The sequence below is a fragment of the Monomorium pharaonis genome, chromosome 7 (assembly GCF_013373865.1).
Source record: "Monomorium pharaonis isolate MP-MQ-018 chromosome 7, ASM1337386v2, whole genome shotgun sequence".
In the NCBI taxonomy this organism is placed as follows: domain Eukaryota; kingdom Metazoa; phylum Arthropoda; class Insecta; order Hymenoptera; family Formicidae; genus Monomorium; species Monomorium pharaonis.
In genome coordinates, this window is record NC_050473.1 from 5,394,746 (window position 1) to 5,416,924 (window position 22,179).

A 22,179-nucleotide genomic window follows, 5' to 3' on the forward strand; every position below is an offset into this window, starting at 1 on the left:
GAATATATAATTTTATATAATTATTTATATAAATTTATATGAATTGTACGTAACTGTATAAACATTTAACAAAACAAATTATATAATAAAAAAATATTTCTATTGAAAAGTACATTTATCATCTTCATTTATTAATGATAATAAAGCTTTTTAACATTTTTGTTAAAATATTTCTAACAATTAGAATTTTAAGAATTTTAGAAAACTTAATAATAATGGTATAACTTCTTATTTTTTTAATATCATAAAAAATTCAAATTTTATGTGAAGAATGTTGACAAGTTCTCAATTAATCATAATATAAGTTTAGAATATTATTGTCGATAATCAAATAGCTGTTTATGTAGTAAATTTAACTTGAACAGCAACACTGTATAATACTGTATAATCAATATATAATATTATGGAATTGCATAATGTTAAGCTGCTTTATATGGGAAGTAAATAACTGTTCTATCACTTGTTGATATAATAATGCCAATTTTGAAAATATGTATTAAGATAATAGAGAAAAAAGATATCACACGAGAAATTATTTTTAATTCTTTTTAATAATTATTAAAATATATGATTAGGAAAAATATATATATTTAGTTAAAAAACAATTAGAGGAAATTTAAGTAAAAATATATTTAATACTTGTGTTTGCTTAATTCTAATCAACCCTTTATTTTAAACAGCATTTTATGAAAGAAAGAATTCTCAATACTCAGATATTTTCTTAATTATTTGAAAATACCATTAAAAAATTATTACTATTTTTTTTTTTAAGAAACATCAACTGCAGCACAGTTAATCGGTATAAATAGTTAAGTAGCTGTTAATAAATTTCATTTCTCTGAGACACATATATATTCGTCTCATACTAACTTATTGTCACAGTGTAACAGTGCAGTGAAAAAGACAGTCTAATATCATAATATCAACTACATAAACTTTTAAACAGGGAATGAGATAGTAATATGTTATAAATTATTTTTAATACTCAAATTGATAGTCGACAAATAATTAATGGTTTCTTTTAAGTCAATTTCATTAATCAAAATTTAAATTATATTATGATTATATAAAATATTATGCACAAACAAAAATATATACTGAAAAGAGATATATTACAACTTTTTCCTCTCAACCTAAGAATATCAAATCAACTGCACCACACCAGACTTAACCAATTGTGCTACAGCACTGTACTGAATAATGTGCTGTGAATCCTGTTCGAAATCGATTTCCTCGTTCAGCACACCAGGTAGAACTATACCAGTGACCCTTCGATTCGCCCGAAGAAACACGTGTGCCTGTAGGTTGGGCTTAACGGTCAACTTGTTTTTCTCAAATTCACGAAAGTTGGGCGGCATGTGGTCCAACGCGACCGTCTTGAAGAGCGCCTCCAGATTATCCCGGTACTCCCTGGCGAAGCGAAGTTCGCCTGGCGTCAGGTAACTCTCCTCCGGACTTCGATTGTCCTCCTCCGATAGGATGTGGAGCGTGTACCGCTCGATCTTCTCCAGTCGCGCGCGCAGGTAGCTGCTGATCACGTATCTGATCCGGTCAAGCTCCATTCGGTGGACCAGCGCCCGCAGATCGTTCCTGTCTAACCTCCTAATGTTCGCCTCCATGTGCGTAATCTGCTGCAGCATGCAGTCCACAAGATCGGACTTGTGCGGCAGGATCTCAGGCGCGAATCGTTCATTCAGCCAGGCGTTCTCGATATTCTGGAGCGCCGTCTGCGCCGATAGTTCCTCGTCATCGTCGCCGTCGTCCAGCAAATTGTCCTCGAGACTTCCTTCCATAAAGACTGTCGGAATGGTTAAAGGTATATCCGCGAAGAAAACGTTTTCTGTTTCGTCTTTTTTCCTATAACTGTCGTGTCAAACCTTCTTGTGAATATCTGTTACTTGCGTTGCTCATACAATTCATCACGATATTATCGCCGGTTTCATGTCGCACACACGATAAATATTGCATGTGCACGCAGCCAACCGCTGTTACCGAAGAATTACTGTTTTCGCGCCATTTTGAATCTCGAATTTTAATTTCTCACGTGACCACTTATCTCGAAGTTTTCGATCAACTGTCGATCAGGTTTAAATTCAACCGCGCGAAGTTATTTATTCAAAGGTATGTATGTACTACCAGATACCGAAAATCTATAATTTATGTTACGTATATTTTATAAATTTTCAGTACTGGCAATGAATTTTAGAACGTACTCTGAGTATTTTAGAGCCGACAAATTTAATTATTTTATAATACATATAGGGTTGGAAAGATAAGTTAATATTTCTTTTAAACTTAAAATTAATATCAAGGTTGGGTAGTTAAATAATAAAGTTATAAAATTAATAATTTTTAATTTAATTTAGTTAATTAAAATTTTTTTTAATTTTTTAACTAATTTTTAACTTTGAAAAAGGTTAATCAATTAAAAGTCGCATAAACAAAAAATTGAGTTAAAAATTATATTAAGATTAAATTAAGTTGAATTAAAAATTTTGTTTATGTGTATATATAATTTAGGAAATCATTTATATTAATCCTGGAAGACAAAACTAAATTTGCCTATCTGCACAAAGAAAAAAGTGAGGTGAAATCTGAACTTCTCGGTGTTTTAATCCTTTCTATCGGCAGGAAATTTTAATTAAGTAGTGCATTTTTTCGTTTTTTAAATGAAGAAAACGATGATGTATATAAACATGGTGTTATTTGTTATAAAAGTATTAAAAAATCTTAAAGCGAAAAAAAACACGAAAAATGTATGAAAATGAGCATAGTTTGAATGTTATTTAAGGTGATAACTAATACACGCCGCATTTGTCCTCTAGAGTTAAATTAGACAATGCAGTATTTTTTTTTAAATTATATTATTCTAAATAACAAAATAATTATATAAATTATTAAATAAGTTTAGCATTTCATTTGTATATTAAGTTTGTATGAAATAAGTTTAGCATTTCATTTGTATATTAAGTTTGTATGAAATAAAAAAATTTATGTGGATATATTGGACATTTTTTATTAAAAAATGTTAATAAGTTAAAGTTTACATATTTTAAAAATAACTTGCAGCATAAAATTACATTATTTGAAATTAACTTGTTAAAAACTGTTTAACTTTTAGTTTTTTAACTATCAAATCTTGGTTATATTCTATATATATAAATATTATATAATTATTACTTGTGTAATAATTAGTAATTATGTATTTTATGTAATTTTATATTATGTATAAATATAAATTTAGTATACATAAATATATCAAAAATATAAAAGTAAAATATTTAAATAAAATGAAACTTCAATTTTATATTTATTTCTCCTTATGTATACATATACGTAATCCTATTATAATCTATTTTTTTAATAATAGAAAAGATGTTTAATTAAAAAATATAAAATAATTATACAATTACTAAAATTAGTAAGGTTTTATTAAAAAATCTAATTTTTCAACAATTGAATGTGTCTGATATCGGTTGTGTCAATTTTGGTTTATCTATATCGTCACATATGTCATATGATCTTTTTATAATTTGTATTCTATTCTTGTTGTATCCTCGTAAGGTTTCTGTGTGTGACACTCAAGGTACTCTCAAGGTATTCCCAAATCCTGCGTAATCTAATAGAGAACTTCTTAAGACTGTTTGTCGACTTAAAACGCTATTGTATATTGTCGAGCATATAAGATCACGATGCATATTTAAGATCGGCACATAGTCGCGGCAAACTCCGAGTGGCAACTGATGGTGGATCAAACAGGGAACTCTATCTGCAAGTATCTTCACGGAAGGACCGTGAAAGATCACGCCGGCGACAGCGATTCCGCAGTTCACTTGGATTAGTTCACTACGAAGATTTTTTCCGAGTAGCACGAACGGAGGTGAGTGATGCGCGGTGAGGGATGATTTACTTTTGTCCAGAATTTATTTTTCGTCATAATTGTCTGCAGTTATTATAAAGAAACATGAAAATTCGATGAAATCAGACTTGTTGATTTATCAGTAACTTTTAATTATCATCCTTGCTTCGCGTTTTTATTTTCTTCCAAACGGTAGTTAAATGTTTTGTTTATCCTAGTAGCAAAATACATTGGCTAGTAATGGCTAAACATTGGTTATATTGAGAGTACATTGGCCAATGTTTTTCCAATATTTCCCATGTAATGTCAATATTGGTTATAAAATATTGGTTCCAAATTAGAATGCAATTTATAATGTCCTGTAATATGAAAAATTGATTGATTCAACAAATTGGCTAAATAATATGAAGCGTTTACTTTACAATATTGGACCAATATTAGCAATATTGTCTTTACATTACTTCTCCATATTGTATCAATGTTTTTGCTACTAAGGCGGTATAAATAGAAAGATAGGCTTATATTGAGAATAAAATCTAATTGATTAATTTTGTTTTGTTAAAAACATTTAGTATTTCAAAAATAAAAGCTATGCATTAAATATATAAAAAGTTTTTTAAATAAGGTCAAATTATTTATTTTATTTTTTTACTCTATTTAATTAAACCCATCTCAATTATTTTGTTGTTTTTTTATAATCTCAAATAAAGTTGAAAAAAAGATAGATTAAGTGTGGGTCTCTTACTTAGTCCTTACATAAAACAATTGCATGAGGATTTTATAATAATTAGTATATATAAACAGACTCTCTTGCAGTTCACCATGTCTCTCACCGGGCCAAATCACGCAGCTTACACATGGGTAGCGCAAGGAGGCGGATTTGGTAATCAAACGGTGGTCGACAAAGTGTCGTCAGATATGCTCCACTTGATTGATCCCCATTGGTACCAATTCCCGCCGATGAACACTTTGTGGCACGCGATCATCGGCTTAGTCATCGGTGTCCTCGGCGTAATATCCGTCATCGGTAACGGTATGGTGATATATATATTCACCACCACTAAGAGTCTCCGCACCCCCAGCAACCTGCTCGTCATCAATCTCGCCCTTTCCGACTTTCTCATGATGCTGTGTATGTCTCCGGCTATGGTGTGTATTATACTTGTCATGGTTCTCAAACACATCGAGAAAAAAGTTGTTAATTTGATTGGAAATGATTCGATTGTATTTTACAGATTTTCGAAAGTTTGATATTAAAATATACAATTTGATGTCGTAAAAGTAATATGCATTCAGATGTTAAAAGATTAGAGTTAAAAAATTTTTCTTTTTTATTGTTCGAAATCAATAGTCTCTTTTTTTTCAATATTTATTATTTTTATGTTTTTAACTAATTTATTTTATGATTCTACAAAACACAACGTTATTTTTTAAATTTTTTAATATTAAAAAAATTTATTTTTTTAAGAATAAAAATAAAATAAATTATTTAAAAAGATATACCTTCCATATCTTTCATATTTTAATATCGAACTTTCCAAAATGCATGAGATACATTTTTTTGTAAGTTAAATGTATTAAAAAATAAAAATTTAAAATTCAAGTATTTTATATACTTGAGTTAAATAGAAATACTTGAAGAAATTTAATCAAGTTTAAGAATTTAGTTAACAACTATTTTTTTCAGTTCGCATTTGCGAATGAAATATTTAATGCAGGATGCGATTTGTATGTTTTACTGACAATATTCACAGGTGATCAACTGTTACTACGAGACTTGGGTGCTAGGGCCATTTGTGTGTGAATTGTATGGCATGACGGGTTCTCTGTTCGGAAGTATCTCCATATGGACAATGACGATGATTGCATTCGACAGGTACAATGTGATTGTCAAAGGCTTGTCCGCTAAGCCAATGACCATTAACGGCGCTCTCCTTCGCATACTCGCTATTTGGGCTTTTTCATTATTTTGGACAATCGCTCCGATGTTCGGATGGAACCGGTAAGACATAAAAATCTAAATTAATATCAAATTAATACTATTTATATTATTTAAGAATATTATAAATCAATAATACATATATGTATATTTCCTGCATAGCTACGTGCCTGAGGGCAACATGACTGCTTGTGGTACCGATTATTTGAACAAGGACATGCTCTCCAGATCGTACATCCTTGTCTACAGCATTTTCGTCTATTTTGCGCCGTTGTTCCTCATCATCTATAGCTACTTCTACATCATTCAGGCTGTCGCCGCTCATGAGAAGAATATGCGTGAGCAAGCGAAAAAGATGAACGTCGCTTCCCTACGATCGGCCGAGAATCAAAACACCAGTGCTGAATGCAAGCTGGCGAAGGTAATGTTTTTCTTTGCAAACTCTCTTCACAGAAAACAAATTAGTATCAATTCAATAATCATTATCTTATATAAAAAACAAGAATATAAAATTTTCTTTAAAGAAATTTGATAATCCTAAATAAATATAACTTGTTTACGTAAAGAAATCTGTATTATTATTTTTGTATTATTTACTTCATTAAGAAAAATTAATTAATTTTTACTGAATAATAATTTTTATGACAGACAAAATCTTACGTAAAAAATAACAATGTTTTCAAATTAAGAATTAAAATTTTTTAATACGATATCTTAATAATAATAATATAAACAGTTATATATAACAGTTCCTTAAAATACTTTTCTTATAAAAATGTAATAGGTAGCTCTCATGACCATTTCACTGTGGTTTATGGCGTGGACTCCATACCTGGTTATTAATTATGCGGGTATCTTCGAGACAACAAAAATCAGCCCGCTTTTTACGATCTGGGGTTCTCTCTTTGCTAAAGCCAACGCCGTATATAATCCCATTGTGTATGGCATAAGGTAAATAACGCCACGAGGGCAATTTCATTCTCTGAAACACCGAAAGAAAAGATTAATCTCAATTTAAAGTTCATATATTCTATTTATTAATAACTATTATTAAATTTGATTGTTTTATATATAGAGAACAGTCCCCCTTCTTGGCTAAAAAGGCTGAAGTGAATAAAGATTATTATTATATATAGAGAACAGTTGTTGACATAGCTCTTCTAAAGTGGCACTTTCTTGATTAGAAACTAAACATTGCACTTTATTAACACTGACAAAATATAATTTGCATAGATAATTAAAGAAGTAACAACTTATAATTCATATATTTATGATTTTTTTGTCTGTATAAAATTTGCTATGAAAGAATTTTACAAAAGCGTAAATAAAATTTACATAATTTTCTTTTGCAAATTGCATAGTTAACATATACTTAAACGAATAGTAAGTAAATTATTGATAATGTTAGAACATTTTATATATGTCTAGCATTCGAAATTTTTTTATTAAAATTTTTTTTCTTGTTTTTTTCATGAAATGCGCTTTTTTAAAACATATAATCAAAATAAACTAGATCAATAAGACAAATTTTACATATATCAAGATCTGATATATTTAATATTAAATTATTAAATAATAAAAACTACAGCATAGAATAAAAGGTCCAAAATTATTTTAAATTAGTAATTTAATTTAATCTTTATATATTATTGCGTTACGTGTCACGCTTTACGGAACAATATAAGATATTTATATAAATCGAAAAAACGTTTTACTAAATAATAGGTTTTTGGAAATTATTCCTTATTTATTAACCTTATGAAAAATGAGTAACTAAATGCGAAGAGAGAAGAAACTTGGATAAATTACATAAAGTTGGATGAAAGAATTATCTGCACAAAAATACATCTGCTGAAACAGAAGGTTTGTAAAGAAAAGTTAAAGAGAGCAATTGAGAGGCAGTTTCTGTATATTTAATATTTAATAATCTAAACTATTATTTTATAATGTTACTCAACAAAATGATTTAACCGATTTAACTGTTTATTAGATAATATTATGCGCTGTAACAAAAAGACTAAAATAATTTAATCTTTCATTAACTTTTTAATCTCATTCTCTGCCGAAAACTACGGCTTCTCTCGGAACTACGAGGATGCAGTGATATATTAGTGAGATATTAATTCTATTTTTTGTTTTCTTCTCTATTTTGTATTTTTAATTTTTTGTATTCATTAACAAATTAAAAAAAAAAATTTTTATATTTGACTTTCTCATTACTTATTGTTACATTCTGATTAATTGAAAAATAAATCAATTTGTCATGTTGTACTCTCTAAATTGATTAATTTTTATATACAAATCCATATATATAAATATACTGTGTTTTTGCTTAATTTTCAAAATGTTCTCTAAACTCTACGAATTTTAAATTTAAATAATTATATTGTATTTAAAATCTATCCTGGCGGAAAAATTTCTACAATTCATACAAAAATTTAAAAATATTACTACAACAAAATACAAAAAAAATTACGTTATAATTTACAAAACTCTACGTGAACAAAAATTAACCAGAAATTTACAGAAATTGGCTAGATTTCGAACACATTTATAATTTTCTAAGTACTCAGTTTAATTACATAAAAATAAAATTAATAATGATATTTAACACATTTTTGCATCTATTTGAAGTACAGATAATTACAATTATATATCAAATACGTTTTTTCTTATAATTATGCATCATCCATACTGTAAAAAATTTTTTAATTTACGTTGTTTCCCCAAAGTTATCTATATTCATAATTTATCGCTTTATTTCCGCGACTAATCAGCAAGCTTTTACATTAAAACATAAATCGTATCATAATAATATGAGAGTGATGTAATTATATACAAAATTTACAAATCAATATTTAGTCTTTATATTATATATTTAAAACATTTTTGTTTCAACCGCTTTTTTAAAATAATTGTTTCATTAATTCTTTAAAATGTTTTTTAAAACAGAAAGGTAATGCTTTGTCCTAAAAAAAAACGTGATTTTTGTTAATCCTGATTATAAATTAAATTTAAAGATTAAGTCTTTTATATAGTTCTGCAGCAACAATAATCTTTTTTCTGTATAATTTTAGTCACCCCAAGTACCGAGCTGCTCTCTTCCAAAGGTTCCCATCTCTGGCGTGTTCCACCGGCGAATCGGCGTCTGGCGCGGATACGATGTCCACGACTACTACGGTTACAGAAGGCGAGAAACCTGTCGCATAAAATAACAATGTTGTATACACATAATTTTTTTTTACAACAGTAAATTTACTACAGTAAATTCACTAAGTGAAACAGCGTGAAACATTAATTACATTCTTGTTATAAAAAAATGAAGCACGCAGATAGGAAAGCATGCAGAAAAATTTTAGTATTATTTTAATTGTAAATGTAACATATAATTTATTATGTCATAATTGTAAATCTAATCTTTAAAATTATTAATTCTACTTTTAATTTATGTAACATATAGTAACTCAAACAGCTGCACTGTTTAAAATCAGGACATTATGTTGTCTGAGAATCTTTAAAAAATTGATGTTAGAAATAAATGTTTGTATAAATATTACGGAGAATTGTTTATTATTGAATAATATATTTTAAACAATAATTTAGTAATTATTATACAAATTATTTCAAATCAAAAGAAAAACGTTATAGAAATTGTACAATTTTATTATTCAAAAATTCTTAAATAAAAATTTTACAAAGAAATTTGAAGTAGCATAACATATAACATACTATTCCAATATCATTGGTAAATATTTTATAAATAACTAAATAAATAAATTTAAAAATTATAATTAAAAATTTTTTTGTAATAAAAGATATGCTTTCTGCTTCTGCCAAATGTAAATATTTAAACTAGGAAATAAGAAAATTTCACAATAATTGTTACAGCAGTAATCATATTATTATATGATAGTAAATCATATTTTTTGCTACAAAGAAATTTTGTGAAATATTTAGACACAATGAATTAAAATAGTTATTATATTTCGTACATTGCGTCAAATTTCTTTGTAAATTTTTATTAAAAAATGCTTGAATAATAATTGTACAATTTTATGCTGTAAGGTTTTCCTTTCGTTTTGCAATAAATTGTATAATAATTACATAATTAATTTCTAAAATATATTCAGTAACAATTGTGCTAAGATGATTCTCTCTCGTTAATACTACAATTATGCAGACATATATTTTGAATATTTTTTTAAAGATTGCTATAGTTTACATAAATTATAAAATAATTTCAAAAATTAAATTTACCCCATTACCACATAATATATCATACATTATATTTTTAAATTAAAATAATGTTGAAATTTTTTTGCATGCATTCTTATCTGAGTAGTTACATTAAATAGTACGTGCAAGAGATATCACAAGAACAAGAACATATTTAACTATTGATTTTATACTGTAAAAGTAATATCACACGATTGAAACAAGAACTGAGCCAAGCCGATATGCGAAAAGCTCTAAACACAACGGGAAAATCGAGGGTCCTAAAACGATTTTATTATAGCTGTTAGTTGATGCTTTGTATGGTTCGGTATCACGAGACAACATTTCTCACAAATAATTCAGACCGCAGTTTATAAATTTTATCACTTCTTAGAATACTGTGATCAACTGTGAAATTAGCAAGCGTATAATATCGCTAAAAGTATTACATCACCGTGGAGAATTCCGGAATGTGTGAAGTCGTATCTGTAATTAATTTTATAATTAAAGAAATTCTGCATGCAATCACACATATGAGTTTTTAATTAAATCATAAAAATTCATGAACTTGTGTGTACATATGCACATCTAACATTCTATGCATTGTACTTTTATTACATCTTAAGATTCTGTAGATTTTCTTAAATTACTACATCCCAAATAATTTATTAAATAATATCCTTTTGCTGAATACAATCCGCTTACTAAATTCCTTCTATCATCCTTGTAAAAGCAATGTTTAACAGTTATAATAAAAGTAAAGAGAAAAGAAAAATACTATAAAATAAAAAATTCGCCTACGTACGGCATATTTCTTAGAATTAATCCACTAAAAATTTCACATATGTAGCTTTTGTAATTAGGCTAAACAAATTACAAATTTTTTCACGCATTTCATATTTATTACATAATAAATAGTATTGCTGATTCTGTTGATTTTCAACACGTAATCCTAATTATATTATATCATAATAAGTGTTTATAAATTGTGGCACATTATTTAAAATTATGCGGTCGTTGTGGTCACAGATGTTTCTGCAGTTTTCGCAGTTGCGGACGAATCCTTGGTCGAGCCGCATACAAGGAATGGTAGTTTTTCATTTAACGCTGCTCTATATTTTGGATGACTATAAAATAAAAAACAAAAACATGAATGTTATTGTGCGACAAAAAGGTTGTTGGGTCACGATTTCAAGTCTGAAGATTGAGTGTACATATGCACAGAAAAAGGAGTCCAAAATACTAAACTATGTTTGGTTTTGCTCTATAGGATCTGAGTCTTATTTAATCGAAATTTGAAGTTGGTTAATTTTTTATTATTTTTGGTCATTTGGCAAAAAAATATAGCGCCACAGAAACACAATATAGAAAGTTGAAATAAAGGCTAATTCTAGTAAAATTTTCCAAAGAACATAATGGAATTACTCCAAATCTTCTCTGAGCTCTCCATACTCCTTCTCCTATCACACTTAATCTTTAGAATCGAAATTACGCTCCAACAACTTTTTTTATCACACAGTGTGTTAAATAGTAACATAAATTAACAGTAACATATCTTCCCAAGTTCATCAAACTGTGTGGCGAATAAATTTTTGGCTTTAAAGTTTACACAATGAACATTTTGCCATCAAATTATCATAAAATTGGCAATTAATTAGCTAAAAATTTAGTATCAAATACTATAGTATCTGTGTCTTGTTGGCAAAGTTTGGGTTATATCTTGACGGCAAATTGTCATCAAAAAGCAAGCGACTCAATTGATCAAATTGCTTTTTAATTGCAATTTGACATCAAACTGAATTACGCAGACCTTGGGTTTTTTTATGACAATTTGGCGACTAATATATCATCAGACCTTGTTCGAAATTTGGTGGCTATTTGCTACCACAATTCGTAAGCACATTTTGTTACATTTTTGCTGACAATTTGTCAATATCATCTTGCATAACAAAATTTGTGTCTAATGTGATGCCATTTTGCTTACAGACTTTCAGCAAGTATTTGGATATTAAATTATTTTTAGTAAGTTTAACTATCTGGGGAGTTCATAAGATTAAAAAAAAATTAAAAATACGAGAGGAATATATAACTCATATTATAACGATTGATAACATTTTTTGTAAAAGCTTTAAAAAATAATTATAGTTTTGAAACAATTTTTACATTATGCTACTATTTTTTAATCTATGCATTCTGTCATTATCATTAAAAAAAATTCTCTTGTTAAGATAAGCGCAGTAACTTGGAACTAAAACTAAAAGTTTCAAATTCATTATTATTATTCATATTAATTTAGATAATGTCAAAAATTAATACTTGTTTTCTAAGACAAAAATAGAAAAAATAGAAATATATATTCTAATAATTTAGATAAAGATAAGATAAAGGCATTTCTTCATTTAAATAATCTTACGCAAATAACGATGCAAACACTGGAATATATTCAGTAACACTATAGTAAAATTCAATCTATGTACATTATTTCTAAAGAAACAAACAGTTTGTTAGCTTCAAGTTGCTTAAACTTATGTTTAATACTGCCGCGTAAATAATTTATTTTTTAAACCGCAATTTATTTTTCTCTTTTCTGAATTTGTGTAGTCCTCTCTCAAGGACTTGTGTATCAATTGTCTCGCAAGATGCAATTTTATATATCTTATTTAAAATTTTAACTGACCTAATTCCATAGACAATTGGATTGTATATGGCGTTTGCCTTTGCAAAGAGAGCTCCCCAAATGGTGAAAAGAGGACTCATCTTGTTGCTAGTGAAAATACCAGTATAATTAATAACCAGATATGGCGTCCATGCCATGAACCACAACGAGATGGACATTAAAGCCACCTACAATTAAGAAAGCCAATCCTAGTATCTTATCAGATTATTCCTCCGATGCGCTTATTATAATGTAATATATTTATAGCAATTTTAATATATTTCTTTTTTTGTCTCACTTTTGCCAGTTTTGCTTCTGCACTTATGTTCTGATTATCTCCAGATCGTAAAGATTGGACATTCATTTTCTTCGCTTGTTCCCTCATTGCTTTTTCATGAGCAGCTACTGTCTGTTAGATTCCAAAATGCATTTACAGATACTAATTCTTTTTCAATATTGTAACGCATACAAATACACTTACCGAAATAATAAAGTAATAGCTGTAGATTATAGTAAACAGTGGCGTGTAATATACAAATATTGAGTACACCAAAATAAACGATTTGGAAGTCCAATCCTTGCTAAGGTAATCTGTACCACAAGCGGTCATATTACCTTCTGGCACATATCTATCACGGTATAAAATGTATTACAATACTGTACTGTTACAAAGCGTAATGCTGACGAAAATTCGGAACATAAGTCGAAGGTAATTAAAAGTAAAATGACAGAAACATAAACGAGAGAAAATTCAAGGTTGGAATAAATGTTAGTTTTTTTTTAGTAATGGAGTGATAAGTAGTTTAGAAAATGTTTTGTACACACATATGTTCTTTTATTTTTCTCTTTGACTTATGCTTCAATTTTTATTTTCACCAAAAAGTATATCTTTTCTACAATTTTCAATTATCTTATAATGATGTTACCTGTTCCATCCCACCATGGGCAAAATTGTCCAAATTGAAGCAAAAAGCCAGATTATTATAATTTCAAGGAGTGCTTTCTTGATAGTGAGTGGCTTACCCGCCATACCCTGAGGAGATTTATTTGTAATATTAGTAAATTAATTAATTCTTCGGACCGGTATATATTTAAATATAACAATGAAGTAGATCGTCTACACAGTCTGAATCGGATTTTGGCGATGAATATAATTTTTCTATTAATTTAAAATTTCTTTATGTTGGTTTCTATTACGAAAATGGTATTAACTCAGAAGTGGTTATTTGCGTCTCAATTATTTTGCCGCAAATTTTCGTCTTTTACATCTCTCAATTTATTGTATTATCATATTTTTTATGTATTTTTCTTAGCTTACGTTATTTTTTCCATGTTTCATATATAATATGAAGAAATAAATAGCATTGACATGTTTTCTTCTATGCAAAGTTTTTATAAAAATCACTCTAAATAACGATAGAGTGTTCACTTACGATAATCTTTTATCTTCTCCACGTTTATAATATATAACGCGTATGAAAATATCGCGTATTTTTCGATATAACATATTAAAAAAATATAATAACACAGATAAATGCATATTTTTTTAAAGAATTTACTAATATTAATCAAACAATAATCAAACTAATTGCTTAATCCTGGGTTTGCTCAATCCTGGCTAATATAGAAATACGGAATCCTATACTTATACCTTCACTATAACATTATATCGGTCTAATACAATAGCAGTCATAGTCCATATTGAAGCGCATCCACATAAGGAACCAGCCATAGCATGTATGTCGCACATTAGTGGTCCTTAATATAAAATTTATTAATTTACACGTTACTTTTATTATAAATTTCATAAACAATATTACACATGTTCTTAACCCAGAAAAGTTCTTGGAAATTTTAGAAAAAATTGTTTTTTTTATTTTTGTCTTTTTTAAGTTAATGTTACTTTTATTTCTCTATGTTGATAATTTTAATATTATTGATGTTTCTATATTTTATTTTTATATTTTTTCATATTTAAGCTCTAATAAGTAATTCATAAATAAAAACTGCTGTTATTGTTAAAGCCGTATTTCTCTATATTTTTCGAAAAAGAACAATCTTTTTTGTGACATTTTATTTATTCGAAAAATTAAAAATAGTATGATGGAAAAAAGACAAAGATTGCATTACCTAATATCCAGGTTTCATAATAGCAACTGATTATCATATTAGGGCACAATACGACCATCATGATAAAGTCCGCAAAAGCCAAATTCACCACTAGAAGATTACTTGGTGTTCTTAAGGAAGGTGTCATCAAGAATACGTATATTACAACACCATTACCGGTCCATCCCATAATTCCTAACGCAAGCATTACAAGTCCTAGAATTTTGTACCACATTGGATCCATCGGTGGAAACTGATACCTGTAATTTCCGCGAGTTCAGCGAGACTAATTTTTCAAAAAATGAATGATACAATAAACCTTGGAATGCTACTATAGATAAATTTCCATTCAAATTCTAATTTAAGTTTTTATTATTAAAATTTTGATAGCTTAAAGTAACATTTAAAAAGATATTTTCTTTTTTAAAAATGTAAAAAAGCAAAAATAAAAAATAAAAAACGTTAATAATAAGATAAATAAAAATTATGAGCAATTAGTCAGGTAGAGTATAAAAGTATAAAAATAAAATCTGAATGAATAAGTACAATAGAGAATTCTTTTTTTCTTAATCAAGTTGCTTCTTGCCATGAAACTAAAGCAATAAGCGATTCTATTCTATTCTTTTTAACTTATTTTTAACATGGGCTTTGATTTATTAACTTTTCTCCGAGTTAAAAATTTATCTATGTAAAACAATTATAAAAGAAAAAATACATTTTATTGTCCTAACAAAATTTAATATTTTTAAAATTTTATATAATTTAATTTACAATTATAATAAAATGGATTTCTAATAATTTTGAGCAATATAACATTCAAAAATTCTTTTCTAATTTAATATATATAAATAATATAAAATATTTTTCAAAATTAATTTTAATTTAACTTAATCTTAAGTTAACTTTTAATTAATTTTTTGTTCATGCAACTTTTAATGTAATTAAATTTATTTTATAAGTCATTAACTTTAACTTAATTTAGTGAAAAATATATTTAGACAAAAAAATTCTTAATTTGTATAAATTTGCATCCAGAGTAGTATTAATGTAAGAAAAATATGAGTACAACTGCAGAGTTAATCAGTAGAATAAAAAAATGAAAAGTAACCAATATGGATCAATTAAGTGCACCATGTCCGGAGTTACTTTATCCACTACAGTTTGATTGTTGAAGCTCATGATTTGGCGGAAAGATTGGGGTCCATGTGTTGTTAATACACCAATAAGAGCCATAGTGGAGTTTCCAGATAGAACAGTCGAAGTAAAATTTTCAGCACTCACTGTAACAAGGGATTGCATTTTCTACAAAATACTTATAATTAACAATTATTTAAAGATACGATGCATAAAAATAATAGGATTAATTTTTACATACTTTTTCACACTGAACTGTTTCAAGACACAATCACTACGTACGGATCTAGGTCCTGAATTCGAGGAAACAACTAGAAACTGTAGTTCGTAAAACATCAATAGTCTGTAATAAGCAATAAATATAATGGTTACTGAGTCGTGTACACAGTACAAGTGCAAGAGCGTATTTTTTTCTTATATACTTATATTTTCTCTATATCGAGCATAGAGATCTAATAAAATTTTATCCAATTATATATATAAATATACCCAACTGCCTCAGTATAATGTATACATATGTATCATACGCGTGTTACGTGTGTATGATTACTGTCACTTATTATTTGAGATTATCTGACGGAGTGAAACTTTACAGATGCTGACAACAAATGTGATTTAGATAACAGCTAAATCTAGTAGTCCTTTTAGATAAAAATCTTTATTTAATCTTGAACTTATATATACTTATTTTTACAAGTATTTGCATATTACATATTATATATTTACAAATTGCCTCAAATATAATAATAACACAGATGTAGCCTTATTTCACTGTCTTAGAAATTCTTCGAATATGCTGACTGCGACTTTCTTGCAGAGCTTCCTCCAATTCCTGAGTCATGTGAAGCAAGTTGGTCGGATCAGTTTGCAGCAGAATATGTTCAATTTTCTCTGGATTATCGGGATTCTTCAGCGATAAGTCTAAGGTGACGAGCGGCACAACTTGTTTCAATAAAGATCTGGATGCAGTCTGTGATACAGAGTAACATAATTCAATCGAATTATCATTTAAAAAACAATATTTAAATTCTTTTGTGAAATTGTGATACTAGGAAAATCAGGATTCAGATAAATTTTTTTCAAAATTTACAATAGTTGAGTTTTTTTTCTAGATACCAGGTCTACAAAATAATCATTTATGTGAAAAACATTGTAAGTTAGAGAGCTTTTAGTAGAGAGAGATTCTGTACTATAAATCAATGTTTTTTCTTATACATTATATTTTGTAAAAAACTACTTAATAATGAATCACTTTAACATGTTGAAATTCCATGTAACGCGTAATTTTGGTTTTTTATAAATTGTATTTTTTTCAATAGTAAAGTTACACAACTTTCTTAAGATAGAACCTTTTTATAACTAGACCTGATAGAATATAACAAATTGTCAAAAATTGGCCACCAAATTTGACAACAGTAGATAACACAGTGAAGCCAATCATATAGCAAATGTGACAACCAATTAATTAGTATTGTAGAAAAACAGTAACAAAATTAACATGTTTTTTTAAGAGAAGCTTCCTGGAATTTGTCATAATAATTATAAAATTTCTTAACTTAAAAGAGTCTATTTTATATGTGCAAATATATTTCTTATTTCAATGAAAAACAACATATGTATGGCATGTTTAAAACGTTTATATTTGGTGATAGGCTAATTTGGCTATTTTTATAAATTAATAATTCGTTATCTATTGCAAAAACTGCAAAGTAATAGAGGACTTTTATATTCAGTTTTGTTGGTTCTACTTCTATGCAAGCGCTGTATTAAAAATCTTCAAACATTCTCTCTCTCTCTCTCTGCTATGTGCGTGCGCGCCCGCGCGGGTGTGTGTGTGTGTGTGTGTGTGTGTGTGTGTGCGCGTGTGCGTGCGTGCGTGCGCGCGTCAAAATTTCCAAAATAAGTCTTAGAAATAAGTTTTGAACGTATGCTTTACTGATATACTTCACTCATTTAATGAATGATACAATAAGGCAGTTTTTACATATTTTTAATTGTTTTTAATACTACAGTTGTGTGTATAAAAACACTGTTTTTTAACTCTTCGAAAATGACGTTTTTTTAACTTGTCGTTTCTTGAACCAATTCAATTTTAAAGTCAAATGTCAAAAAAGTAGTCGAGATCCTACCTGCACTTCAAATCTCCATTCCATGTCATGGTACTTGGGCAGTTTAAATCCAATTTCTTCCAGCGCATCTGAAACCTCGTCCTTCTTAACACTGTACAATTTACTTAGTATTGCCTCCTTATCCTCTGTGAAACCTAAAGCAATTACAGAATCCCGGAAATCTTCTGCGCTCAGCTACAAAATTCAAGTAAAACAACGTTCTTATTGTAACTTCTTGGTTAATAATATAATTGATATTATCAGTATCAACAAATATTATTTATCTCATGGTTAGTATTGGATTAATGTGAAATATTAAGTGATCCAGATTTGTTGATTTTTTAGCGTCAGCATCTCTACTGTACTGTAAATATTCCTATCACTCAGCAAAATTTTATAAAATATTATGTCATAATGTAAATAAAATCCACATAATCCATATTTTAAAAGATTTATTTAATATTCTTTGCTTACTGGATGTAGGTCCATTTCTATTAATGTAGATTAACTTTAATTTTGGTTCAACTTATCTTTTTCTAATTTCAAGAACTGGAAGAAGGTAATAAGTAAGTTGAATTGAAATTAAAGTTAATCCATATTGGTAAAAATAAGCTATAACTATAGAAATAATATGAAGTTTGTAAAAACCAATGTCAATACCGATTCTATATTATTAATTAGTATAAAATTTCTAAGACAAACTGCTTAGTACTACTGTCAAATAGGTTACACCTTATGCTTGCAGCTTTCCAGAAGAAGATTAACCAAGCCCTCTACTGAATTCTTAATTACATCTAGCTCGACGTTCAACTTTTCTGAAACAAAAGGCAGCTTATATCGATTAACAATTGTAACATTTTGACAATTAAAGTAATTCGTTACTTACGAGCAGCAGCGTTGTACACCTTAATGTTTGGGCCCTTCTGCAAATAATCTAGAGCTAATTTGCAGAAATCCTGCAATACTGTGAAAAAGAAATGTTTTATTCTAATTTTTTTCTCTGTAAAACACAAATTTATTTGTTGACAAACTATTGACAGACTATACACTTGTACCTGGCAACAATTGTTCGGCTAGAAACAACACATGCTTCTTATGATCTGGCTTCAACATCAACAACATTGTGTTATTGTTATTGTGTTATGCGAGACAAGTCACTTCCCACTTAAAATTTTTATTTAGAAAGACAAAAGTATTGTGTGAAAAGGCTATCTGACAATTCTTAAATTACTTTTCAAGACGGCTGGCACTAAATCTGTTCGTGTTGCTTGAAACCACCACGAATGTTTGCACTTAAAACAAAATAAATAAACATTTTCCCATTTAAGAGAAAGAGAGAAAGCAAAGATTTAAAGTGTAAAAAAGGGTAAAGTATAAAGGTGTAATCTCAAGTGCCACTAAAACAAACAATTAAAGCAACAAATTTATCACTCTTATCCAACGACTGAAATTTTGTAGCTTGAATTGTAGTTCTAATTACAATAAAACGTTCTAAACACTGTACAAGAATGGAACACCATTGATAAAGCTGCCATGTCTTACCAATTCGTCTATTCATTCTGGCTGCACTGCTGCATATTGATGCAATAAATTAAAGCAAGACAAGTGTATTTTTTTTCATTCTGATTTATTGGATCAGTGCAGCTAAAACGAACAGACGGCGTGTTGATTTATAGCGATATACACATAACCTAATTTTTTATTTAGAAACGAAAGGTATTTTATTTAGAAGAAAATAATTGTTAAAACCTGTTGATATATATTAAATAACTGTTCAATAAAACGTCTCAGTATATATTGCAAGTCACACGTGAAAAATATAATCAAAGGTACAAACAAAACAAAATACGTAATCTGAATTTGTCGTTCAAGCATCAAATAAGTCTTTATAGCTATTAAGGGCCGTTTCTACTAACGTAGATTAACTTTAATTTCGGTTTAATTTACTTGTTATCTCATTCTAGTTCCAAAAATTCGAAAAAGATAAAGAGTAATAGCGTTTTCAATTTGTTAACTCGACTCGACTCCGGGTCAATGGTCTGTTCCTTTTATCTTCATTTCTTGCACAGTTTATCACTTTTTTTGCAGTGGAAAAGAACAAACCATTGACTTGGAGTCGGGTCAAGTCAGCAAATCGAAAACGCTATAAGTTAATCCAAGATTAAAGTTAATCTACGTTAATAGAAATAAGCTTAAGCTGCGCTACCGAATTAACCGAACAAGTACAAGTTAAAAATAAGACAAGTATTTTTTTTTTTTTTTTTTTACTTATTGCAGCTCAGTAGATTCGTACCACCAGAGAGGAACCTAAGAGTGGTCATCGCGTCGTTTTAGGTGTTCATCTATCAGCGCCTCTATGTGCACAAAATGTGCACATTGAACTATGTAGTCAAATATCTATGAATGCCGTAGGTAATGTACATGACTTTTTAGGTCTCTTCTATGCTATGTCCACGTTTATTTGGTTCTGTTTCATGTTATACCCGTAAATTTTACAATTATATGCATTCATATTTTAAATCTGTTTTATACAAATGTGCATAATCGTGTTCTATAAATGTGCAATACCACATATATATGATATAAATTCAATTAATTGATTTGATAAAAATACACTCACCGAATGCTGTCTCTACTTCTGCTGCTGATGCTGCTGCTGCTACTGCTACATTCCTTTTCCGGAATACCGAGTCGCTCCATGGATGCCGCTTTCTGCTGACATCCTCCTATTCTCGAACCGCACATTAATAACGATCGCCCGATATTTTATTCGGCACTCCCGATATTACAGATAATATATCACACGAGTAAAACGTAAATCGCGCGCGAGAATTTCACTTGGCGCGACCGTTACATTTGAAAAAAAACGTGAAAAGTCGGCTCGTCTGATTGGCGGCGAATCAAAAAAGAAAATATGGCAGAAAAGTGGTATGATGCGTGACGTCACGAAACGAAACCCGAATAGTAAAGTTTCATTATTGGCACGATCGACATTCTACCGAACGGATTGCGTATCCTCCTCGAGCGAATACGCGCACGCGAAAACTTTGCTCGGGACGATGAAAATCAACACGACATGATTAACTTTCAATTCTGCAATCGGTCTCATCTCACTGTCAGACGTTATGAAGGAATTTGGACATGCCTTCTAACACAGATTGCTAATAATCGATGTTTGCGAAACAATTTTTACAATCACATGTACTGTTTTATATTATCGAAGGTAATGTACCAATGATTACAAATGGCGAATTTTAATATTATTGTACTTATTTCATCGCTTTTATGTAATGTGGTGAAAATATATTGTAAAATATTTTATAATTTGTAATGTTTTACTAGTTTTATTTTTAATACTTGATATAAGATAAATTCTAACTTATAAACTGTAATAAATGTATTGTAAAATTATATATTGCTTTTTATGTATTTGCTATAAATTTATTTTACTATATTGTATTATTAAATGGAATTATTGTATTATTTTTTAATTAAGGGTTACAAAAAATAACCCTTAAATAAAAAATAATAAAAAACACATTCATAGAAAAGAGGACCACCGATTACTACTCGGCGGGAGTGGTGGAGGGCCTCTCAGAGGTTGATCTGTTTTTACCAAATGAAATTTCAATTAGAAATTACATTAAAAACATAATCTTTAGTTAAAAATTAAAATTTAGTTTTTCAGAAAATTTTTAAGAAATATAATTTTTTTTTAAAGAAATATAATTTTATAACTATCGATTGATTCAAAAACAATTAATGTAACAAGCAAAGAAGTAAAAAAACCGAATTATGAATAATTCCATTCCAGAATATCCAGAATTTAATTTTTTAAGTTTATCCTAAATATTTTTTGTTTTTAATAGATTTATATAATAGTAAAAAAAACTATTAACAATATTTTGACATGTTATAAAAATTTATATTAACTTTCTAAAGTAAGTAAACTTAGGATGGGATTCGTAGACCGATCTTAAGCTCAAGCATTAAGTCTAGCTTCGAGCCGACTTGAGACTTACTTAACCAATGAAATAACAGCATTGACGTCTCAAGATCGTGCTTAAGCTAGAACTTGAATAAGATTCGACTATGAATTCCTTAGTGTACACACTTTGCAAAGACTGACATTAAAACATAAGATTAATAACTTTAAAAA

At 28.5% G+C, this 22,179-nt stretch overlaps 4 protein-coding genes across 13 annotated transcripts; 1 reads left to right on the forward strand and 3 right to left on the reverse strand.

Annotated features, from left to right (window-relative positions):
* Nucleotides 1–611: 611 nt before the first annotated feature.
* LOC105837501 (DNA replication complex GINS protein SLD5) lies at nucleotides 612–2,107 on the reverse strand. Its single transcript, XM_012682354.3, has one exon. It carries the CDS (start codon nucleotides 1,791–1,793, stop codon nucleotides 1,143–1,145), a length of 651 nt encoding a protein of 216 aa, XP_012537808.1. The 5' UTR covers nucleotides 1,794–2,107; the 3' UTR covers nucleotides 612–1,142.
* Nucleotides 2,108–3,705: 1,598 nt separating this feature from the next.
* Nucleotides 3,706–9,354, forward strand: LOC105837512 (rhodopsin). 3 transcript variants are annotated; one of them, XM_012682367.3, is made up of 6 exons: nucleotides 3,706–3,880; nucleotides 4,664–5,008; nucleotides 5,614–5,861; nucleotides 5,961–6,219; nucleotides 6,583–6,749; nucleotides 8,876–9,354. In XM_012682367.3, exons 2-6 carry the CDS (start codon nucleotides 4,682–4,684, stop codon nucleotides 9,006–9,008), a joined length of 1,134 nt encoding a protein of 377 aa, XP_012537821.1. In that variant the 5' UTR covers nucleotides 3,706–3,880; nucleotides 4,664–4,681; the 3' UTR covers nucleotides 9,009–9,354. The 3 variants fall into 3 exon arrangements, with proteins under 3 accessions (XP_012537821.1, XP_036145249.1, XP_012537827.1); XM_036289356.1 differs by lacking the exon at nucleotides 8,876–9,354 and adding an exon at nucleotides 6,874–7,030 and having other exon boundaries at nucleotides 3,736–3,880; XM_012682373.2 differs by having other exon boundaries at nucleotides 3,745–3,880; nucleotides 4,676–5,008.
* A 1,184-nt stretch (nucleotides 9,355–10,538) lies between these two features.
* LOC105837523 (rhodopsin) lies at nucleotides 10,539–16,303 on the reverse strand. Of its 2 annotated transcripts, none has more exons than XM_028188805.1 (9): nucleotides 16,154–16,303; nucleotides 15,910–16,058; nucleotides 14,800–15,038; nucleotides 14,321–14,427; nucleotides 13,596–13,702; nucleotides 13,151–13,298; nucleotides 12,968–13,078; nucleotides 12,691–12,857; nucleotides 10,539–11,140 (listed from the first exon to the last, which is right to left on the reverse strand). In XM_028188805.1, the coding sequence occupies exons 3-9, from the start codon at nucleotides 15,020–15,022 to the stop codon at nucleotides 11,020–11,022; spliced, it is 984 nt and encodes a 327-aa protein (XP_028044606.1). In that variant the 5' UTR covers nucleotides 15,023–15,038; nucleotides 15,910–16,058; nucleotides 16,154–16,303; the 3' UTR covers nucleotides 10,539–11,019. The 2 variants fall into 2 exon arrangements, with proteins under 2 accessions (XP_028044606.1, XP_012537840.1); XM_012682386.2 differs by having other exon boundaries at nucleotides 15,887–16,058.
* A 248-nt stretch (nucleotides 16,304–16,551) lies between these two features.
* LOC105837536 (COMM domain-containing protein 2) lies at nucleotides 16,552–20,196 on the reverse strand. Of its 7 annotated transcripts, none has more exons than XM_012682441.3 (6): nucleotides 19,968–20,196; nucleotides 19,076–19,184; nucleotides 18,907–18,984; nucleotides 18,753–18,835; nucleotides 18,042–18,215; nucleotides 16,552–16,882 (listed from the first exon to the last, which is right to left on the reverse strand). In XM_012682441.3, the coding sequence occupies exons 2-6, from the start codon at nucleotides 19,140–19,142 to the stop codon at nucleotides 16,676–16,678; spliced, it is 609 nt and encodes a 202-aa protein (XP_012537895.1). In that variant the 5' UTR covers nucleotides 19,143–19,184; nucleotides 19,968–20,196; the 3' UTR covers nucleotides 16,552–16,675. The 7 variants fall into 7 exon arrangements, with proteins under 7 accessions (XP_012537895.1, XP_036145251.1, XP_028044609.1 ...); XM_036289358.1 differs by having other exon boundaries at nucleotides 19,770–20,196; XM_028188808.2 differs by having other exon boundaries at nucleotides 19,563–20,196.
* Between the last annotated feature and the right edge of the window lie 1,983 nt (nucleotides 20,197–22,179).